This window comes from Aythya marila, assembly GCF_965140915.1.
Source record: "Aythya marila genome assembly, chromosome: 9".
Lineage (NCBI taxonomy): Eukaryota > Metazoa > Chordata > Aves > Anseriformes > Anatidae > Aythya > Aythya marila.
This window is the reverse complement of record NC_139050.1, coordinates 16,792,518-16,815,937: the sequence shown is the minus strand read 5'-3', so window position 1 is coordinate 16,815,937 and position 23,420 is coordinate 16,792,518. Positions and strand designations below refer to the sequence as shown.

At 44.3% G+C, this 23,420-nt stretch overlaps 1 protein-coding gene across 1 annotated transcript in view; it reads left to right on the top strand.

Moving 5' to 3' along the window:
* Positions 1-23,170, top strand: part of PDE6D (phosphodiesterase 6D) — a 36,126-nt gene extending 12,956 nt beyond the window's left edge. The window contains exons 2-5 of the mRNA XM_082767172.1: positions 15,482-15,570; positions 19,832-19,957; positions 20,834-20,939; positions 22,533-23,170. Coding sequence (XP_082623298.1) covers positions 15,482-15,570; positions 19,832-19,957; positions 20,834-20,939; positions 22,533-22,614 — 403 coding nt within the window. The 3' untranslated portion in view covers positions 22,615-23,170. The remainder of the gene's footprint in view (positions 1-15,481; positions 15,571-19,831; positions 19,958-20,833; positions 20,940-22,532) is intronic.
* Positions 23,171-23,420: the final 250 nt, after the last annotated feature.

Below are 23,420 nucleotides of genomic sequence, written 5' to 3'. Positions count from 1 at the left end.
CTGGATTGGCTCCTGTGTGTTTGACAAGCCCCTAATTAATTCAACTGCTGGCAAAAGGTACTGTTTAAAAATTAATACTGTGTTGATAAGGTACCGAGGAACAGAAATTCTCTTTCCATAGCACAAGGGGAGTTTAGACAGACTCAGTAAGTGAATGCAAGAGAAATTCGGTGCTTGACCTTTTATTCTTGCCTCCTCCAAGTGACAAGAAGAATCTCTCGCGTACTCGTGTTACCGTTGATTTTGGTGGTGTGCATGCCCGCATATTTACAATTAGAATAAAACTCAGAAGCTCGTTTCCTGGAAGGTAGGAGCTATCAGACACAATGACTGTAGGCTTTATTGATCTGATGAGGTTTTGGACAGCTGACTGAGAGCCTAAATGTTGGCCAGATAAAAATCTCTGAGCCCCTGAAGTCCTTTGCACAAATGAATTCTCCCTCTTGTACAGACCTCTCTGAAATCAAGATGCGGCTCTGTGAAGACCGACCTACAGATTTTCCCTGAAAAGAGTTTTTACAAACAGTTGCTCGACGGTGATTTTATTTTGTTCTGTATAGGTGGCTGCCTTACTTGACAAGAACTCTGAATTCTCCCTTGGCTTAGGATCTGTTCTCAGCAATACGAGTTAAAGTATGCTGTTGAAGGCAGTTTTATTTCTGCTCTTTCCTGATTCCCTGGAAGATAAAGAGGCTAAGCATCATCAACTTTAACAGGAATATGAAAAGTCAAGGGCAGGACTTGACTACTCTCTGTCCCTCATGCGGAAGAGACGACTGAATACAAAAGCTCTTGATATGAAAGATGCCTACTTTTGAGTATCACACATTCACCAGCTATGTAAGATTGCTGGTGCATGACAACACCTGAGGGTTTTTTAAGCTTCTGGCTCTTGAAGACTTTCAGGGTAGCTGCTGCATTCCCCAGTTGCTTGGATATCCGGAGTAAAGGGAGCCGGCCCTCCTGTGCATGGAGGAGTGATTTAAAGGCCAGCTCTGAACAGGATCTCTCTGCAGGAATAATTCAGCACGCTAGTGGCCTCTTCTGTCTTTGAGCGGGTAACCAGAAGTAAGAAATCTTTCATATGTACAAAATCTGTATTCTTTCTGACCTGTGTCAGAGTCCTTGCTAATATGGGTCCAGATCTGACTTACCATGTCATAGACACCATCTGATTTGCTCCTTTTTAGTCCTGACATCTTTCTGTCTGCTGATTGGTGTGGGGTCCTCATTGCCAAGGTGGATATTTTGGAATGTCTAGGAGTCTGAGGCCAGGGAGTCTGAGTCAGAGTAAAGCTGGGGAGTAAAGCTGGGGACCTTTTTGCTCTGCATGGGAAGTGCCCATGGACAGCACCTTTCCCACAGGCTACGTGGAGAAGAGAGGAGCATGTTTCAAGAAGTCACAAAAGTATACGTATACCACACTCATTTACAGATCCATGTAGTACCTTCTTCAAGAGAAGGTGAAGGCAAATCTGCCTGTCAGAGCTCTTAGGATATGCAGAAGCAGGGCTTCAAGCCAACATTTTCAGTGCCATCTTTTAGAGATGAACCCCCAAGTTACCTTACCTTGTTGTAGCCAGACAAACTCGCGGGTGCCAGGTGAATTGCAGGTTGATCCCACTTTCTCATCTGTTTCTATCAACATGTACTCAGTGTCTGAATCATAAGGAAGATTGACCCAGCAGAGTAAATGTTCTTATAGGTCCCAGGGAGGCCTTAACAGACCTGATCCCGTGCAGTTGACCTCTGAGCCTCTGTATTCACTGCCCTGGTTTCAGGTTTGTTTGTGCTGCTGAGGGAAGAAAATAACGTTAAGCAACATTGATTAGGATTAATTTGTCAATAGGATAATGTTATCTATTTTGCACATCTTAGTTTTTATCAGCTATACAAATAGTTGTGGACACAGGGATGAGCTTCAGAAGAAAAAGTATCCCAGCAGTACCTGGAGATGTGTGGATGTGATCTATTTTTTCTTGTAGAGCTGAAGAAGTGCTTTAGTTTTTGGCTGGACAGGATGACTGAAGAGGCTTTATTTATAACCGGTCACATAGAATAATTTTACCATGGAATAATCTTACTGGAATTCACAGTTAAAGAAGTCTGGTATCTCAGGATTTCTGCAAGAAGCTTCTTAGATGGCTTTCCAAATCTGTTCTTCATAGGTGGAAGAATTGCTTCTTGTTAAGGCTTTCTTGTTTTAGTTTTAGCTCTAACAAGTAGAATCCTTTTCTTACCATTTTAATGGGGTATGTCAATTAATCGTATTACACCAAAAGTTCTACAGGAAGAAATGTTCCCACTGATATCTTAAATGAAGATGAAGTATAAAATGTGATATACAAATTATAGGTAACGTTAGGTAACAATTATCCTAGAAACTCAGGGGGTTTCAGCGTTAAAGCATAGAAAACTCAACCTAGAGTTAAAAAAAGAAAAAGAAGGGTTCTGTTTTCAAGAGCCATCTCCTTTAGGACACATTTAAAGTGTAAGTAAGTTGACAAATGATGAGAGTCTGCCACTTGACATACTTACTGCACCTTTTTTGTCACTGAGCTAAATTAGTGTTGAAATGAGCTCTCTTTAAGATTCCGAGTTTGAATGGCCAAGTTGCTGAGTTCAACAAAGAATATTGCAGACTACTGCGGGTTTTGCCATCCAGATTTCCACTGCCTCACATGTTAATATGTTCCTCTATTGTCTGCTCTGTGGTAGAGAGAAGGGAGAAGGCTGCTTCGTGCATCTGTGTGAGAACATTTTCATGGAAGGAACTGTACTTCTCTCACCAGCAGCTCTCCACAGAACAGTGCTTCTGCAAGGGATGTTTAAAGGGCACACAGTTCAGGCTACAAGGACTTGTATCTCCTCCTTGTTTTGCAGAATTTCAGCTGCTGCAGGGTTGTTTTTCGTTTTATGGCTGTTGTGTTTTGTGTTTTTTTTTTAATGAAGACTAAGAACAAGGATTTCACTAAAAGACAGTACATGTATTTAATCTGGGTGCAGTATATTTTTTGCCAGCAGAGATTACAGTAAAATCCTGGAGTAAACAGCGTCCTGCTGAGAGAGGTAACCGAGCTGGCAGGCCTGCTTCCTTTGTGAACGCTCTAATCACCTCCTCCAATTTATGGCAGTGCAGGAATGATTAATGGGAGGCTTGACAAACACGGATGGTTAGGTAGGACCTGCATCCTGAATGGGAACGACACCGTGCTGCTCTTTGGTGTAGGCAGCAGTCCAAAGAGTAGCAGATACTGCTGAACTGCTAGCCATTCAGCTGGAAATGGAGCAAATAAAGGTTCTCTGAAGACAGGGAGCCCACTTTAGTAGCTTGGAAAACAGGTACAAAAATCCAGAAGAATCTTTGCACCGTTGAGGGTGGCAGCCATAGAAAGATAGTGTTTTTTGAAATGGGAGCTCTTTTGGATTAATAAACGTAAGGGAGGCCTTTGTGCAAAATATTAATGTAATGGCAGGCTCGTGTTCTGATTGCCTTATCAGGAGGTGCATCCTCAGTGGCATCTTTGTTTGTTTTGCGATGGAAGAAAATAGAAAATAAGCAATTAAAGCAGCCTTATTTAAATGTCAGGCTGTTCTGATGCCACGCATCTGAGCATTCAGCTATGCAGTTCTAGCTATGATTGTTGGTTAGCTTTTCTAATAAAAAAAAAGGAATTTATTGCTGCTGTGTGTGCCTGCTTTGTAGTGTGGCCAGACTACTGACAAGAGATATCCTCCCTCTTTGTTTCAGCTGTGATCTTTTCTCTCTTCCTGTTTCTCATCCTAAAGCAGTTTCTCATGAATGTGGACATAAAAATGAGAGGTTAATTGCTTCCATTATGTTCCTGGGATCCTTGTTATTGCCAATGAATCTTGTAAAGAGATACTACAAATTCTGGTGCTGGTCAGTTCAGAAATAGATGGACTTTGCTCTGCTTATATATCAGCTGTCACCCTAGTAGTGAGCAGTGTATTTATGGAGCTTTATGAAGATGAAATATAACCCCTTTGTTCCCTCGCTTGTGTCTCTAAGTGCCAGCTAGGCACAATCAAGTCCCCCATTAAATTCGTATCTTCCAGGAACACAAGACACCCCAGGAAAAATCTTGTATAGAGAGATAAAGAAATATATTTTCAAAAGGAAACTGTGTGTTTATCCTGTAATACCTACTCATAACAGCAGTCTGCTATCAGTGAAAGATTTCCATTATTCACTGAAATGTCAGCTCTTTATGGCAAACCAGCACAGATTTTGAGCTAAATCTCAAAGACTCTTGCTTTCTCGTTGTGTGTGTGTCTTGCTTAATCTCCCTGGCCGGTATAGAGGAAGTTGTGATCTCCTCATTAAAGACGTCACACTGAGAAGATTGTAGTAGAGGAATAAATAGAACAAGTGTTGGGAAGCCAAGCAGCTCATCTTGGTTGAACTAAAATGCACTCCCCACAAACTGGCGGAATTCCCCATGGCTTTGGTTCTCCCAACTTCACGTAAGGTTCCGTTACTCTTTTGCAGCGTACCTAGCTAGCTCATCTGAGGCTTGCCTCGTTCTTGAAAATGTTGTTTTACCTATTCCTGTAGCTAAATAACCAATTTGTTTTACAAAAAATTATTCCTCTGGTAGAGAGAGTAGACAAAGGTGTTGGCTCCTTCCGAAGAAGGAAGAAGAGGCTCAAAATCCCAGAATCATAGAATCATTTAGGTCAGAAAAGACCTCCAGGATGACCAAGTCCAACCATCAGCCTCACCTACGGAGTCCCATACTGTCACAGGTGAGGTCCAGAAGAGAGTTTGAGTACGTAAAGGTCCAACAGATCAGTGCTGGCCGTGTGTGAGGCTGTCCACTACCATTAACCTGCATTCCTGGCCTGTGTTTTAGCACTGAGGCAGTGCTAAAACACAGGAGTAGTCCTGGGAAGGGGCTGCCGGCCCCATCCAGGCTGATTATCTCTGTCTGCCTGTCTGCTGCACGGTCGCAGTGTGCCTCTGTGCTAATGGATCTGCTGCTTCTTTTTATAATTGGCCTGTGTGGAGCAATCTGATCTGATAAGGCCGGCAAATGTTCAGACGGCCTCACAAATGGAGGAAATCCATCAAGACAAATCTACGTGTTTCTGCACGGGATTTTGTGAAAGAAAAAAAGCGACAGCCCTATGTTTAGGAGTTCAGTTTCTGGCGGATGTCTAAGATTTTAAAGATTTCCCAGTAAAATCTTAAGCTGTATGTGTTAATAGATGGTATAAAAATAATACAACTAGGAGCGAAAAAAAGAGTTCCAAGTCCTTGCCCGTTCCCAGCTGGATCTGGTGAGGCTGGAACTATTGGAAAATTTTTTTTCAAGCAAAGTTATGTTAGGAAAAGCTTGCTGCTGGAACATCTTGCCTTTTTTTCCAAGTGTTGTATTCCAGGACTGCTCAGACCTTGTTCTGCTGTGGTCCCAGGAGACTGAAAAAAATAAAGCTAATGAAAAAAGAAGGCGAGATACAACAGGGTGGGTGCTTCCCTGTGGTGGCTGCCTGCTCGCAATCCGACTCTGGGAATCTTTATTGGATGTGGAAACTGTTAGTCCCAAAATCCAGCTCCATTACAATGCAGGGTAATGGAATATCTCAGTGTCAAGGCCCATTCGTGGATCCTTGTAACATTCGTTTTGGAAGCACCACTCTGCCTAGCGCAGAGTTTATTTGTAGGATTTTAACCAAGCGGCTTCAAGGCTTGGCATTTTCTCTGAAATTAGGGCTAATGGCTCTACCACTGAACTGCCCCTGATCCAAGGAATCTGACATGGAGAGCGCTGATGGAAGCGAAGGTGATATCAGGCAGTTTGGAGTCGCTTTTAAAAAAAAAAAGATATGTTTATATTGGTTCAGCTCTTAAGAGCCCTTTGGACAGTAGCCTCTGAATGTCATCCTGTACAAAATGGATGGTCACTTTGTACAGAAAGGTGTCTGTCTGTGCCAGAAACGAACAGCCCCAGTGCTTGTCCTAAAACTGACCTTTAGATTAAGTGCTGACTGCATTTTGCAAAATTATTGCCGGAGTTCCTGGAGCTAGCAATTCTGAGGACAGTTTGAATACATGAACAAGTGACGGGTCTTCATTCATGGGGCTCCCTTTTACATCGAATGACATTTTGTGGAAGGAAGCCTTGTATATAAAAACATGTTGGAAACTGCGTATCAGAGGCACCCCTACTTTTTAGAGGGGAGATCATGCTGTGTGTTGTTTTTTTTTTAACCTTAACTGACTGACTTGTCTTAAATGAACAAAGAAACAACCTGAGCTGTTAAACTTGAGCCATATTTGGGCTTTGTTGAAGCACTTCACTATGTCTGAGTTCAAAATATGCTTGAGGATCTGGAGTTAAAAAGGAAAAAGAAAAGTAAATTAAGCACTTTCACGGGACCTCTGTTTGAATTAAAATGAACAAAGAAAGGAGCAAATACAGTATTTTCCCCCATGATTATCCTATTTAATATTTCATGTGTTTTTATGTCTCAGTGGACAAGAATATTAGTGGTAACTTTCATAGGTTTGCTCATTTTTCTAGCTAGAAGCATTTTACTGCTCTTTCAGAGCTCACACATCTTTTCTTTTTTTTTTGTCCTGCTTCAGTATGCCATTTTAGACACTAAAAAGTACTTCTAAATCTGTAACCAGTCATCTTGATTTCCTTCCTGCCCCCCACTTCCATTAGTAATGCCTGGCAGTGACTCAGAGCTACCCTGCTTTCTAGTTAGGGTGAACGAGAAACCACCAAGAGTGAGAAAAACACGGAGTGAAGGCAACCACTGGCACCAGCTCTGCTGCAGGATGGCAGCGATCTGCTGCTGGGCACTCATTCCAAGTCGGAGTAAGAGTTTCCATTAGCCACAGTTCCTGGCTGCCTAAGGAGAGAGGCAGTGTCGTCTGTTGAAGCAGGAAACTTGAAGCCAAAGCCCTCCTGAGATCTCTTTCCTCTTCTCTTACCGTTTCCTGGTGCGGCAGTGGGCAAGTCGTCGTGTTTACTTCCCAGTCTCTGCTGCACGGAGTTATTTAAAAGCTAATTTGAGAAGATTCATTGGAAGTTTTTGAAGTAGCAATAGGAATCGTTGAAGCTGGTAGTCACCTACCTGTAGTATCTTGCCTGTTCAGTGGCCGTCCTGTCTTCCTAGATAAGTTACAGGATTCATCTCCCACCTGGGGCAGCCCAAGGTAAATGTGACGGTGTGAAGCTGCACAAAGTGGCAGCACAGCAAAGGAGTTTGTACCAGAGAATGCCTCCCATCAGTTTCCAGTCTGCAGATCTGTTCTTAAAAATGTGTGATACATTAATACATCCAATAAATAACATCTTCTAAAATACACAAATCTGGTAAACCTATGGATTATCAGGAGTAATATTTTGGAACTCAGTAGGCTGGGGTGCCACAGAGCTCTGTAAGAAGAAACAAGGTAAAGGAGGAAAAAAAAAAAAGAAACTAAACATTAACAGCTTATAGTCACAACGTAAGCACTGGCAGTTGGAAGCGATCGTGGCTTTTTGTGTTGTCACTTGCTTATTTTACCAGGGGGGCACTTTCAGACCAAGATGTTGCCTGGAGTTCAGAGGACAGCTAAACCAACCAGCAGGGAACCTGCCGATGTTCAGCTCTGCCGTTTTCAATAAACATCACTTCACTCAATGAAGGAATTACTGCGGAGGGCTTTGAGGAATAAAGACGTTGACCAGCCACAAACAGTGCTCTATAAAGCTGCCTTTCTCAAGCCTTTTACTTTTTTTTTCCACACTTTACACAAGGCTACAGGTCATTGAAGTGAAACTATATGAAAACAGCCATACATGTCCTGTTTAAATATTTGGTTCAAGAAGTCTGTTTCTCTGCTCCTGTGAGTATCAGGAAGTGTGAAGATCCTTTTAGACATGTAAAAAAAAAATCACTACAGCAGTGTTGCAAAAATAACACGAAATCAAGCTGAGCTTTCCTTTATAAGCAAACGAATACAGTGCGTATTTTGGAAAAAAAAAAAAAAAAGAAATACTGGTATAAACTAAAGAAGCACATAAGGTTCAAACTCCCTCATTCCATTAAAGCTAATTTCGTTGGTTTGCAGGGAGGTGAATCCCTCTGGGGGCTTCTGGTTACAACCTCAGCTGTGAGAATGAAGTTATCCGCCAGGGCCCCTTGATAGGTTATTTCCACGAAATTCCCTCCAGTTCACTTATTGCTGAGGACCTTGAAATATTATCATAATAGTTGAGCTGTGTTGAAAAGATTGGATGTTCTGGAGTGGTTAAGGCGAAATGAAGTTGTTTCAGTCGCTGGATCGCTTCATGGTTCCCTCGCGAGGAGGAAAATCGGGCGATGTGCTGAAATTAAAGAGTGGCCAGGCTGAATCGCACACTCGTTCTTCCAAATTGTTTTGGGACAACTTAATTTGAAGCATTCTGGATAAAAATCTCTAGCCAGGCGGGTTTGAATCGCAGGGATGTGCCTTGAATTGCCTCTCCTCGCGTGTTGTTCCTCGGGGTGGCTTCTCAAGCTGCCCTGCATGCTGCCACACCTTGCTGTAGAGCTGGGCATCTGCGGTAAGGTGGTCCCAGTGTTTTATGTTGTGATTGCATTTTTAGTTTCCCTTGTGTGTGCAGTCTCTCCCGGCTACATTCAGGTTTGTTCTTTCTGTTGAGCTACAAGCAAGCCACTTTCAAATTGCATTCTGATAAAGCCCTATGGATTTTAAAGGTCACATTCTTTTCTCCGATGAATACATCATTCCCATCGATTCACCTGCTGTTTCTGCAAACTCAGAGTATTACTGATGACATTAATTATGTTAATATGCAGAGGTTTCTTAGCATGAGCTCAAGCTTTTCTAACACGCTAATTTTTAAGATCTTTTTAAAATGCCGGAAAGATGGGGAGGAGTTGAGTGTTAACGCACTGGAAGAAAGAAAATAATTTTCTTTGTGCAATTCATGCTTCTGAGATGGTCCTGCAAACAGTGCTGAGTGCTTCGAGTTATTGATTGGTTTACTACCTAGGATGTAAAGCAATCTCCAGATGTGATCTCATGTTATTTTCCCTGCTTAGGCATTGCTATAAAGGAATTCTGTCAAACCTGTTCAGAGAAGCCAAAGAAAAGCCTGAAAAACACAGGTAGCAGAAAGCAGCATAGAGCCACTGCGTTGCTTCAGCTCACTTTTAGTTTGGCGCTGTTGGCTGGTTCTCAGAACCATCTTAACATCTGTTTCGAGAGGAAACGAAAGTTACCTTTTTGGCTTCGTCTCATTATGTCTGTAACCCTTTTCTTCAAAACGAACATCTGTTTCTGGCGCTTTGGGTCTGAGGGAGAGGAAAAGTCAGTGCAATGGAAACCTGGCTCAGGTTGTGATATTTGAAGAAACAAAACCCCTTCTCCCACCGTGCCTGCCCATGCCGGACATTTATCCTCTTGTCAGAGTTTAGGAGCTCTCTGTCTGCGTTGTTTTTTAAGAGCACACGAGTGCTTTCAGACAGTAAATTGACAGGAGTGAAAATTCGATGGAAGCTAACTGAAAGCAAACTCAGTGCCTCGTTATGCTTCATGAGGTCACCAGGACGCTACGGAGTAAAGATGTCTGTTAATTGTCCGTTCTGATGAAAATAGGGAATAATAATTGTTTTACCCCAACTAAATTGTTTGTAAGGCACAGATGTTAAACTGGATAATCTGCACAACACGTTTATTGGCAAACGTTGGGCATGATTTTACTGAGTGAAATGGCTTCTGTATTTCTCCAGTTCGCTTAGCATCTCGTTGCAGCTGATCTGACTGCAAATTGACCTCTGTTGCATTTTTCTTTTAGATATTTACGGTGGGCTGCAACGTGAGCGCTGCCAAGATAATAGATACGAAGAGGTGCAAGCAGAAAATCCTTTGAGGGTGGGCACATAGCTCATCCTCAGAAGTGCTGCCCAAGGTGCAGAGAGTGTCTTTGTCAGGTTCGTGCAGGAAGAACGTGATGGGCACTAATGAATGCTGGGGCTTAACAACAGGAGCAACCTCACTGCAGAGCAGAATTGATTTGAGGTCTACTTAATATAATATAATGTAGCAGTATTAGCTGCTGCCCTATTAGCATAATTTGCTATTAAAAGTGATGTAAGGTTGACATGGTATTGAGGAATATGTGTGACTGTCTTGCCAAGTGTGGGCCAAGCACAGCTTCATCCAGAACTGCCCGATGTTAGATGACAACATGTTTTGGTGAGAGAAAATCCATGGGACAGCTTCTGCAAGCAAAGATGTAGGGGAGAATCCTGCAAAAAAGAGAAGAGTAGTGCAAAGGATACGAGGTTTATGGCATTGTGTTGATTTTTTTGCTGTGATGCCGTAGCCGTTAAGTGTATTCCTCTGCTGGCATAATTTGCAGTGAGATGACTTTGTTGGTTGCTGGAGATTTTTGCTGCATTTCGCCATGTGGTTCACATGAATCTGTGGATCTCCCCGGCTTCTGTTGCACAGCAATTTGTTCTGTGCAGGAGACTTTAGAAGCAGCCTGGAGTACAGTGAGTGCTTGAGCCTCGGGAGTGCTTTGAAGGGATAATTGGCTTCCTTCCATTTGAGGATTTAATGGAGCACCTTTCCAGTCCTCAGCACCTCCCATCTTTTGGAGCAGCACAGTAACCCATATCTCGTGCGTCACTCCAGGGAAGCTGGTTTGTAATAAATAGCAGAGTTTTCAAAGTACCTGCTCCTGAGAGCTGGCATAGCGCTCTGGCTGGCTAGTCTGGAAGAGAGGAGATTGTGCTGCTGCCTGAAAGCAGGGGAAGGTGACAGTGCTATACCCAAGGCTTCAGTAGTGTTTGAGGAATAGCCTCCAGTTTGTGAGTTTGTTCTGGTACTTCTCTTACTATAACACAATGGATGGGCACCCGTTCTGTTCCTGCAGATACGACTCTATACAGAATTTCTGCCTTAACCTCAGGAGAAAAGACTCCTGCTCTCCTCCCACATCGCCAACATTTACACTTGGGCTTTGTTACGCACTGAAGACAGCAGCAGTTCTTGTGTGTGCAAGCAGGGTGAGTTCAGGGCCTGATTCAACAGTGTACGTGTGCACATGCTTAAATGTAAGCACACAATTAAGAGTTCTGTGGGAGAGGGATTTGGGAGTTGTAATAAAAAGTGAGATTAGAGATTGGGAAGATTAGAGGACGAATGGCAGGAGTGGAGCAGGAGCATAAGGCTCTCTGGGTGGTCTACTCTGTAATCCTGTAGTTTGGTAGTTTTTTGTATATCTTATTTTGGTCCTTACTCCTCAGATGGGATTGAAACCTCTGAGAAAAAAAGGATTCTTCTGCAAAAATACGTCTGATAAAAATACAACCCCTAAAGGCTGATCCCTACCTACCTGTGCTGTGCTTTAAAGTGCCACGCTCACCCACGTCACGGGGGCCTGGTTGTGTCTGCTGTGCTGGATAACATAAAGCCAGGAGCGGCAGCTGGGCAGTGCAGAAGAGTTGGGCACTTCAGATCAGAAGCTTTTCTGGGTCTGCAACAAAGACGTGAGTCTGAATTCTCCAGGGCTTCCAGCTCTGCCTTCTCCTTATCATTTATCCCGGAGGACAATTCTTGTTTCCAGGTGATTGTTGAGATCCTGTTGGCGCCTGACTTGTAGAGAACTGTTCTTAATGCTGCATTTCTTATACAAAAAAAAAGAAAGAAAAAAAAAGGTTGGCAAAGATGATGAAAGACCTTCCCATCCATCCAGGAGTGGTTGGGAACATTAGGCTTGCTTTTATTACGAGAGATAATAGTGCAGCACTTCTTAAGGCTTTAGAAAGGTGTAGACAGCAAGGAACAAAGTGAAAAATAGAGCAGTTTTTAATGGAAGAAGTGACACCCACTGCTCGCTGCAGCCATTCAGATATTCAAAAAGTGCTAAACATCACAGCACACAAATAACAGTCAGGGAGACTGGGGAGAACTTTAACTCCGTCGTACTTTAATGATTAATTTCGCTTGTACTCATCCTCGTCCTTCAAGGTTACTCTTAATTACCAGTGTGGTAATACATGGGAACATTTTGCAATGCTAAACCATTTAAAGATAGGTATGTATGTTTGGATTTGTTTGAAGGAAATGATGTCTGTGACAGATAGAAAAAAGCAAGAATTTCTGTGCTGAGATCAGAGGCGTTCAAGACAACAAAACTCGGATTCAGACACGCACAAACCGTTTCACTTCATCGGGCTAAGCAAAGTAGGTCTGCGAGGAAGCTAATTCATGTCATGTATATAAAGCAAGTCAAATTCCAGCTACTACAAAGCTTTTACGTAAGACTTTGCTGACCCAATAGGTGGTGGAATATAAATAGATCAACAGTACACCCTTCCTTCTGCTGTTCTACCTAATCCTTCCTTGCCTTCAGGATTGAGGAGTATTTGATCTATTGAGTCTTAAATCAGATGTTCTTTCCTACAAAAAATCCCCCAAAAGCCAGGAGAATGAAAATTCAATGGTGGGAGAGTGTTCTTGTGATTTTAGAATGAGAAGCAGAATTAGGAATATACAATTGTGCTTTTTTTTTTTTTTTTTAATGTATATTAACTTCACAAAGCTGTAGCTGCATGGCCCTCTGCTTGCTCTCCGTAGCTACCCCTGCCAGGTGACTTGGCGTGAGCCTCTCCAAAAAGAGTAATTGCGTTAAACCTGCATTCATTTGCTTTCTCCTTTTCAGTAATACTCCAAATGCCCTCTTCATCCTGCCTGCAGGTCTCCAGTGCTGCTCAGAAGATGGAGCACTTTTTATTTTTAGTAACAATATCTCTCACGCTGGGATGGAAGAATCTTAAACCAATTAAACACATTAGAAGATAACAGGGTGTGTGGGTTTGGTTCAAGATCTCCATTTTCTTCACTCTGGGGTATGTCCTAGTACCAGCCTTTCTGTCCAAGATGACAGAAATAGTGTGATAAGCTGCTAACTAGGTAAGCAGTACAGCTGCTGCTTTGTCAGGTATTCTCTTGCCAAAAAATCACTGGTGATGGGTTTTGCCTTTTTGTAAAATTCCATTCCAGTTAAGTTTTATAAGCGGTCTCAGCTTTGACTTAGGAAATTGTTTTCAGATGTCTATTTCTTTGGAAAGATTTTCTTTTAAGAGCGAATCTCTTGAGCTTGAAGTGCTTTTTTTTTTTTCCGGTAGAAGAGGATTGTGTGTGTTTGAGATTTGATGATTTGTGCTTCCCTTTTAATAATGCTTGGTTATTGGGGGAAAAAATAAAAAATAATAATAAAAAAAAAACACTTGTGAACTGGCTAGAGTATTCTGATCCCTTAAAATATGTCTGCATGCACATATTTTAACTCTGTGTATGTGCTCGGAATAGCAGGTGGATTTGGGTTGCTGACCTGCGTGCCCTCACCGGCAGGGATGGAGTCTTCAGCTTTTTATTTATTCTTGATCTTTAATTTGACAGTCAGAATTCAAAGCATGGCGCAGGCGATCTTGGATTTACTCTTACCGGGGAAGCTCTGCTGCTCCGTTTGGCACCGCGCAGCCTCCAGCCAGCCCTGGGAGCTCCTAGCACCCACCGACAGTGATAGCGAACAAATAGCCAGGATATTCTTCTGCAGGGGCTCATTTTTTAAAGGTAATGCAGGTTTTTGGTAATCAAGCGCCCAATTTGCTGAATTACTGTCCTGCTAATAGCCAAGAGTGTTTGCATCGCAGGGGCTTGTGAAGATAAATGAACTCGTCGGCGAGATGCTCAGATTGTCTCATTTGTTATTTTTCTCTCGTACGTGGCATTTGATAGATGGCACGCTGCTTTCTATGCAAATAGCTTCACCCTGGCTAGTTTTTGTGTTTGTCTGTGGGAAGATGTATCTAAAAATGGAGGCCTTTTTGACGGTTTCAATTACAGTTGGGGCGGTTCCATCCTGCAGGTTGTGTTGGCTGGGGACTTCGATTTTTCCAGCCAGAACCACACGAAGTGCCCAGCCCAGCTGCAGGTTCTTTTTGCTGTGCTGCTGCTCCTTTCCTCTCTCTGTCTTGCTGCCTCCAGCCCCTTTGCTTCGGTACTTGGGGAGATTTTTCAACTTGCAAGCTTTCCGCCAGGAGATGGAGGTGGCATACGGGGCTCTCTGGGGGCTCTGCCTTCTCCCCTGTCCCTCCTGGGTTAATCCCAGACTGAGTAGTAGATAATGTGTGTTTTAGAACAAGTTGGAAGGACACAAGCAGCCTGTGCCACGCTCCCTTTTCCCACCCAAGTCGTTCCTACACCATGGAAGCTGTAGGGCCGTGCCTGTGTGCACACACCCCTACCTTTCCCCCTTTTCCCTTTTGGTAGGACATGGAAAATGTGGCCAACCTTCAGGAAGGACAAGGTTCTTCACGCCTTTTCAGAAGCAGCCATCTTCCCTTCCCTCCTCCACGCAGAGAATTTTAAAACAAACGCTACCCTGTAACCCGAAATTTGCTGAAGCATCTGTTTCTTCCCTGGAGTTCTGGAGAAAAAAAAAAAAAATTTTGATCAATGTCAAGAGTCTGCCTGGAAACTGCGTATGCTGGAGAATGAATTCACTGTGCATATCTCACAGCTCCTATTTATACCTCTGTGGAGGTCCGTGTTGTCCTCATCTGCTCCTCTGCCTTCCCAGTCAGCTCCTTGAGCCTTCTCTCCTTTTCCCAGATAGTTCCCGGTGCCTCATCCGATGCAGCGATGGGCTGCAGGGCACGAGGCTGTGACGGGGCCTGGGGCTGATCGAAGGCTCTGCCCTGCTCAGAAGGGCACTGGGCAGGCGTGCGGGCTCCTTGCTCTGCCATGTAAATATCTGAGTTATGTTACAGGGTAGCCTTAAGGTTATCACTGATTGTCCCTTGGAAGAGGTGAGTGTTTCATGGTCGTCTGTAATGGTCACGAGCCGAATTCCCTGAGCTGGGCTTTCTGAAGGCTGGCACAGCCTCACGTGCTGAGAGCGAAACGAGAGTGTCCCTGCACTCAGTGCTCAGCAGCTGCAGAAGTCCCATGAGTGGCTGTTACCAGGTCAGCAGCCATAGCACAACCCTTGGTGTTCATATTTTTAAGTCAAAAAAATCAGTGCGATCAGGTATTATTCTTTTTTTCAAATGTTAAATAGGAAGCACTTCTTTTTCTAGCTGGAAGACATTTGTTTGTGTTGAATTTTGGTGTTGTTAGCAGTGCTTTTGCTTCCCTGCAGCACAGGGACATCGTCTTTATCCTTTCAAACCGCCGAAAAAATGATAAATGAGGTTAACAAGCTTCAGTCCAAGTGAGAACCGAAGCTGTGACTGTACAGCTCTCAGTGCATTAATTCTGGTCAAGGGTTGGTTTGTTCATTTATTTCCTCCATGTCTGTTCTCCCCGGCCTCCTGAGAATTGGGAAATGCTCCTGGAGCTCAGCTGGAGCAGCCTTTTTTAGGGCTTCAGCAAGAACACTGGGCACGGCATTTGGGAGCGTGGATACCTTGTTTTCCTTAATTGCTTCCCAATCAGAAACTGGATGAATCTTCGGGATGCGGAAACGGGGAAAATCCTCTGGCAAGGAACAGAAGATCTGTCTGTACCTGGAGTGGAGCACGAAGGTAACTGCGTGGCCTCGCTGTGCACCTGGGGGCTGGGCCGTGCTGCACTAAAGAGATGCAGACTTCTCTCCATGTAACGGGGCAGGGTTTGGTCGAAGTACAGGTCCAAAGGAAAAGCAGCGTGGAAGAAACATACACAGTTTGTGCCTTTTCTGGCCACAGCTGACCTAATATTCTGCACTAAATTTGCCCTCTGCTCTAAAATGGCACACATGTTGCATTGGCTCTGCTCTGCTGTCCCCCGTGATTGCTAGGGCAGCCTCTTCCCTGTCCTTTCTGTCCTTGCCATGTGGCAGAGGACTCCACTGTCCCTTACACATCCCCTTTGTGACACAGCACTGTGATAGGTAATGTCCCTTGCCAAGAGCTTTGCTTTGGCTCTGCAAAGTCTGACCTCACCGAATTAATTTGAAGACTTTGCTATTAAGTGAGTGTCATGCAGCTGATCTCCAGCAAGTGGAGTCAACTTGATCATTTAATTGTGATGCTGGCATCGACATATTTTTGGTTAAACATCAAGGATTGAGTTCTGTATTGCAGTCCTAAGACTTACCCATCCCATAAATGGGGAAATTGTGTCTGAAGGAAACAGCCAGCTTACTGTGCTGCCCAGGGAACAGACAGAAGATCTGTAGCAAAAGACTGTGAGTCCAATGATATACTTGGTTTTAAAATGGGATTAAAGCACAAGAGAAACAAGTTGCTTTCTCCTCATTTGGTCCCCAGTCACCATTCACCTGCTTTATGGAGAGAGTTCACTTTTAGGACCAGGAGTAGGTTGCCCCAGCTTAAGGGGAGGACCTGATGCCAGGAATGGAGCAGGTGAGTCAGAGCTGGGGGAAGGCCAAGCTGTGACTCTGTGATCACAAACAGCATTTTCCAAGCTTTGTCTCCTTCAGCCTTGCTAACCCGTGCTCCCAATATCGTGCCACTGCTAGCAGCAAACAGTCCTGTCAATAGCAAACAGGCCTTAACAGGTACTTCCTCACACCCACCAAGGTGCCTATATTAAAGAAAAACATTCCAGCACTTTAAATACAGCTGTAGTAAAGCAACTTCCAAAAGAAATGCAATAATTCATCAGTGTAATGCTAAATTTCTTGAACTGTGGCTCAGTGGTACTTTGCCTTCTTCAAACACTTGTAGTGTTTGGCGTGCTACAGCACCTGACAGCACACCCAGGAGAACCGAGGGATCAGGATTTCAAAAGCAGAAGAAAGTCAGCCAAAAATATTCCCGTTCTTCCCAGATTTGGTGCTGCAAAAGCTTCACGTGGACACATGGCTTGTCTTTGAAGCCTCTTCTCTCTGTCTCAACAGACCGACACTGCCTGGATTCAGTGAGAGCCACAGGACGATGTGCTTTGGGGCAGCTGGAGCTGTGCTCATGAGTGTTGGTGGTGTTGCCCCATTTCCCATCGTCTTTCTCACTTTGGCAAGTCAGATCGGCCTCACCACGTCTCAGATTTTTCTCACACATAAAACAGGAACACTCCCCTCCATCAGAGGAGCTTGGGGAATTAATTAAAGCATATTCTGGCGTGAGATTAATGCCCGTTGTACAAGGAATTGTCCAGACCTTATCTGGTGTGCGGTTCGGTCATCCATCTAAAAGATGAATGTCTGTAAACTTGAGCAGGTGCAGAGAAGAGCTGTTAGGTAAAGCCACTGGAAAAAAATTAAGGGTGGGAGGGTGGTCCTCCTTTGGAAAAGAGAGGAAAAAAAGCCATTCTTGTATAGCTTAGCGAGGAAAGAAGGCTGAGATGGCTCGTGTGTGTGTTCTGGGGCCTTTCAGGGCACATAGCAAGCAATCATGTAGAGAGCAGAGTGAATAAAAGATAATTAATTTAAATGTGATTTTTATTTAAGTACAAGTTTCTTTAAAAGCTAACTCTTAAATTCCAAATCATGATGCTCTGTTAATACCCAAACTTACTGCTTAGATGAAATTAAAAGAATATTAATGCGGAATTAGATTGCGGCTGAAGCTTTAGTGTTAACCCACTGGAAGTGGTGCAGATCGCTGCCTGAGAACCTGGAGGTGGAATTTACCAACCAGCTAAATCAGCTTCTGATAGCAGGAGATTTACCATACACCCAGTTAGCTCACTGTGTGTTCGGTGCCCTGGCAGGCAATCTGGGAGCTGGGAAACAGCAAAGTTTCTTCTCTTCCAGTACATAAACAAACCGAGGTGCAAGCAGCTGACATCCAGCACTTGTAAAGTCCCCAGAATTGTTGCCAGTCCCCACAGTCCCTTCCATTCAGAAAATACGAGTCATCCTTTCATTGTCTAAGAAAAGATGCAGTTTTAAGTACAAAGTATGTTTGGATGAACCAGCTTTTTTTTTTTTTTTTAACATATCCCAAATATGTCACATAGTTTTATTAAACTATGAGAAAACATAACAATACCGATGGCTTAATTGAATTTCAGTTTTTGACTAAACACTGTTTGGCCCCAAATGAGTAGTTTAGTAAATCAGAAATGTGTCACCCATCACCTTCTTACAGAGTTAAGTGTCAGAATTAAGAACCCAAATTAGTATGTTAGCTATATAAAAGCTTTAAGAAACGTGCAGGTATAATAAATACATCCTCAGGTTAAAAAATAACAGGAGAACATTTAGGATAAAGTCTGTGCTTACCTGCATTTCGGTGCGTTTTGATGGTCCTAGCTGATGAGCATCAAACTTCTTTCTCTTCTATCTTTTTAACAGAAAAGAAGAGGTACAAAAGTAAAAAGTGTTTAAAATAAATAAATGAAAACTCTCAGCTTGGTGGTATAAATATCAATTAAAATCTCTTAGATCGCGGCCTTAGAGACAACACAGTCCTACTTTTATTAAAAGTAACCTTTTATTTTGCAGTTTTACAATATTAAAGCAAACCTTCTCAGCAGTTTGTCTCGGGGATGAAAGAAATGTAATTACTAAATTGCAGAATAGTTTTAACAAGTCGTTTTGCACTTAACTGCAAAGGGATGTTTGTTCACAACAGGCTGGAGTCTGTACTTGTGAGGGCAGTCAAGGATGGTGCCATGCAGATTTCCAGGCTGAAAAAAAAAAAAAAAAAGGCTAAAAATAATTAGAGCGCTTTACATTTAAAACTCTTCTCTTGCACTTTTAACTTTATTTATTTATTTATTTATTTTTATTTTGGCAAGCCAGGGACTGTGTACTTCTCCATGGGATAGGACAGCAGCTTGCATTCCCTTGCCCTCCAGCTCTCTAGATGGCTCTCATAGCAAGGTCCTGCTCCAGCAGAGAGTTTCACATCAGGTGGATATGCCAGGGGTTTGGAGGACTCTTACTTTCATTAAACAGCAGCCTGCTGTCTGCTCACGGACGTTTTGATAGGCTTCCCATTTCGGACTAGTTTGGCACATAAAGCACGTACCAGCTGTATTCCCTCCCCTCTTTATTTTTAATAAATTGACACGAAACACTTTCTGCTACGCAGGAAGGATTATGTACAATCACACCACTTAAGTATGACAGGCTTGGGAGATTTTTACTATACTGGTTCCCCCACTCCCAACCTTATTCATCTGATTTGGACCTTTCAGCATACGAATCTGTGCTGCAAACTGCCTCTCCTCTTACTCCTTCACCTCTAAAAAAAAAACCATGAAATATCTAACAGGTACAGTTGTCTCACCTGTTGCAAGAGCACAGATAACTCAGATTTGCCTCTCTCAAACCATGTGGTTTGCTGCTGACTTTTCTGCCTGTGTGAGGCTCAATGCTCAGGGAAGAGGCGTTTCGTGTACTTGTACAGGATGACGTCCTAGAGCTACGAGAGGTGGCTGGAACAGTGCTGCCGGGCTGAGGAATAGCTGCTTGTGGTTTGCTGGGGATGCACAGCCTGAAAGGGAAGAAGAAGTGAGAAGGACTAACGCCTGTGTACAAACAGGCTGCATGTGACCTTCAGCATGTTCCCTACAGTAAAAATTCAAGTTGCATCTCAATGTTTTGACTTGAAGAACCGTGTTTTTAGTGACAGAGTTAAGAACTAGCAGTTTGAGAAATCAGTGTTGTATTCCTGGTTGTGTTACAAGGTTCATTCCTGGCTCTGGGCATTCCTGGCTTAGATTTCACACCTGCAAATGTAAAAACAAAGTAGGGAGAGTCCTTTGTGCTCGCTTGTCTCCTACTACTATGATCTTGCACTAATCGCTGTTTCAGTGTATTCTCTAACAGCACCCGAAGCAGCTGGGGTTGTTTTATTGTGTCCAAATAACGCTTGTTTATCTGTTTGACAGCTCGAGTTCCTAAAAAAATCCTGAAATGCAAAGCGGTGTCTCGGGAGTTAAACTTCTCCTCAGCAGAACAAATGGAAAAATTCCGCCTGGAACAGAAAGTTTATTTCAAAGGGCAGTGTCTAGAAGGTATGTGTCTGCTCTGCATGCGGCCCTGCTGCAGCACAGGGGGTGAACCCCCCAGCGTGGCGGGGATTAGAGGAACGAAACCAGGTTGAACGCAGTCATTTTAATTTTTCAGAGTGGCCCTGAAGCACTCATCTTGTCAGGACTAATGGGCCGCAGCATTAGGGATAGCATTTCATAAGTGTATTAACACTTTGTTATGTAAGCAAAAAATCTGGGTAATCATGCCTCAGGGCATAAATCCACCGCAGGCTGCCTGAGGCTAGGAAACGGGTTATTTTAGTGTCACCCATCGTGGGGATTCATGCATCTTCCTCAGCAGCACCTTGTGCTGGCCTCTGCCAGGCTGGAGGCTGGGCTAAAGGAGCCTCTGGTTTGCTGTGGTCGCAGCCGTGCCCCTGGGTGTTCGCTGCCTGCGTCTCAGCCTCATCTCCCTGGCTGCAGTATTACTCCTAATCTGGGGGAAGGAGGGGCAGAGACACATCGAGCTCCTTGTCTTTGGGGCAACCAGTTGGACGCTTCGTCTGAACTGGATCCGCAGGATGTCTGCAAGAAGGGGGGGGGATGTGATTTCCCTGCTCCCGATGAGGTGCGATGGAATTTCCATCGGATGCTAAGGAAGCGGCGTGAGTTTATCGCTTCCATCAGCTCATACAGAAAGGGAGTAGCTGCATTAAGAGGAGGGCAGGGTTCAGTGCATTTTAAGTCGTAATGTAAAATGAAAACTTACAAAGTAATGTAAATGTAAAACGTTGGCAGCGCTGCAAGACAGATTAGGGAGTTCCCCAGCCTGTCAGGTGAAAAGCAAAAGGACCATTTGTGGATTTTATTTTTTTTTCTTCTTTCAAATGCCTCTGAATCTTCTTTTTTACTTTGCAGAATGGTTCTTTGAATTTGGTTTTGTGATTCCTAACTCTACAAACACTTGGCAGTCCTTGATAGAGGCAGCACCTGAATCACAGATGATGCCAGCTAACGTTTTAACGTGAGTGCCTTGGGCTTACAGAACCTGAGAGCAGGCAAAGAAAAAGCAGTGCATGACATTTCCTTGGGGGCCACAGTGGGAATGGAGTGAGGGAGCTGCTACCAGCTCTGAGTCACCCTCGCTGCTATTAGCTTCTGAGAGATAAAAGGGGCGAAGCCAACCTCATTACCTGCTTTCCCATAGGTCCAATTTGCATTAATATAGCAATAAAAGTTTGGAGAAACTGGAACTGATCCTTTATTAGAGCTGCTTTATTTTTTTTTTTGAAAGGTGATCTGTGAAAAAAAGGTGATCTGTGGTTTAAAAATGCTTTGCAGCTTAGTGCCCCTCACATCCAAATGGGCAAACAAAAATAGATATTTGGACCACTTACAAATCCAGCTACTGGTGACTGAATCCTGTCCAAGGTGGGTGTTTTTCAGGCAGAATGTCACCCATGGGAGCTGCTCAACTGTTTGTTCCGTCCCTGTACCATTTTGTCAAGCTTCGTGTCCTTACATTTGAGTATAATCTATGCATTTAGTCCTGTGGAGTGGCATCTGAGGTTAAAATACCCTTAACAAGTAGGAAGCAGGCACATTACAGTAATCCATGATGGGATTCACACACTTCCCTCATAAACGCCTCGTCCTGGCTGCAGTTTGCACGTTAACTTCTGAGCCTTCCTCTAGGACTTGGATGAGAATAACGCGTGCAGGGCAGTGCTCTGACTGGGAACAGCAGGGCACGAGGTTTGCTGAGGTGAGGGAAAAGTGAGATGAAGGAAAAGGCTCCTTGAGGGAAGCCCCTGGGAAGCTGTAATTACGGACAAAAGGCCACCCTCCCTGCCGTGGCTGATGCGGTGCTAGATGGGTGCTGGCGCGCACGCAAGGAGCACGTTGCCAGCAGAGACAGAAGGGTACAGGAATCCTTGTGCCAACCCGAGGCAGATAGAGAGCAGCTCGTCTCACCACAAGGTCACCGTGTCCTCTGGAAGACCTCCCTCCCTCTCCAGCGTTTTCCCTCTTGTTCCATCTGGAGGAGAGCCAGTGGTGTAGGGAAGGCACTGGGATGCGAAACGCCATCACTGATTGCTACTCGCAGCACGTTTCAAAGAGATAGCGGGCTCAGAAGGAAGCCTTGGTGTTAGGCACGTGCTCCTGGCCGCACGCTGCTCAAGGAACTTGGAGGTGCCACACACATCCTTGGCTCCCAGGGCCGGTGGCATTTATTCAGAATAGGAGGTGCCAGGTCAGGAACCAGAGGAAAGAAACAAAGACATCTGACAATTGGTACCGACTGTCTCAGGAAATCACGTCATTTTTCGGGACTGGGAGGATTTTCCAGGGTCCCGTTCTTTCCCTGGAGCCTCTCCAGGCTGTCCGGCAGCGTAGGGATGGGGGGATCCACATGGGAATGCAGTGGAGAAATCCTTCACCCTGATAGCCACAGGATCAGGACACAGCGCTCACTGCACGGGGCTCTAAACTAGAGGAAGTGTTGTGGGGAGCAAAATGTCAGCCTGGGTTTGTGGTAGCATTGACAGAAGCAGCCGGTTTTTACTTTCTTTATGCTCTTCTAACACCTCTTCTCTCTCCCCTTCTCCTTCCGCAGTGGTAATGTTATTATAGAAACCAAATTCTACGACGACGACCTTCTTGTAAGCACTTCCAGAGTGAGACTTTTCTACGTTTGAGATGGGGCTTTTTGGAGCTGTTTTAGTTTTCCTCCATGCAGTTCTTGGTGCAGAACCTCCTGACTATCCAGTGGAAGACACTCCTGTAGGCAGTGACCCTGGGGACCAGCTCAACGTGGGTTGTGACCTTTGCCCATCGTTATTTTGCTTTCTTCTCTGACAAGACCAGACCAAACCCTCAGAGACGGGACCATCTGCTCGGCGGCGCGGTGGGGAATTGAGGCTGTCTCTGAAAATGGGCAAACGGTGGTCGTGCAGAACCAATACTGTAAATTATGTTAGTTTTATCCTTTGTACTTCTCTGGATCCCGGTATAACCTCCCATTTCTACTCACACCCCACTCTCAACGCGTTTCGTTCAGCGGGGGGGGAGGGCGTTAAGTTATCCTTTTCCTCCTTTTCCATTTTCTCATGTTGTAGGTTTTTATCCTTTCACTGGATTTCTGTGTAACTGGTCCACACTTCCTCTTACCCCGAACTTGTAAAATAGACTGTGATATCACCTAATGTAATTAAAACAAATTTCTCAATTAAAACATTCCTACTGTCCAAAGAAGGGAAGAAAGGTTGGTGCCGTGCGTTTTTTCACACGCAAACTCTTCCCACCCCAGGCAGCAGCAGAGCAGAGCTTTCCACACCCCTGCTTCTCCCCCAGCCCCCGTGGCCTCGTTTAAATTGCGTTTCCCACAGCCGAGCAGGCAGGAGAAGCTTCACAACTGCCGTGACCACGGGCAGGTCTCCTCCCTGGTCTCATTTCTGTCCGTTAGCCCCTCGGGGCGGTTTGTCCCTTTTGCACAGCCATGGGT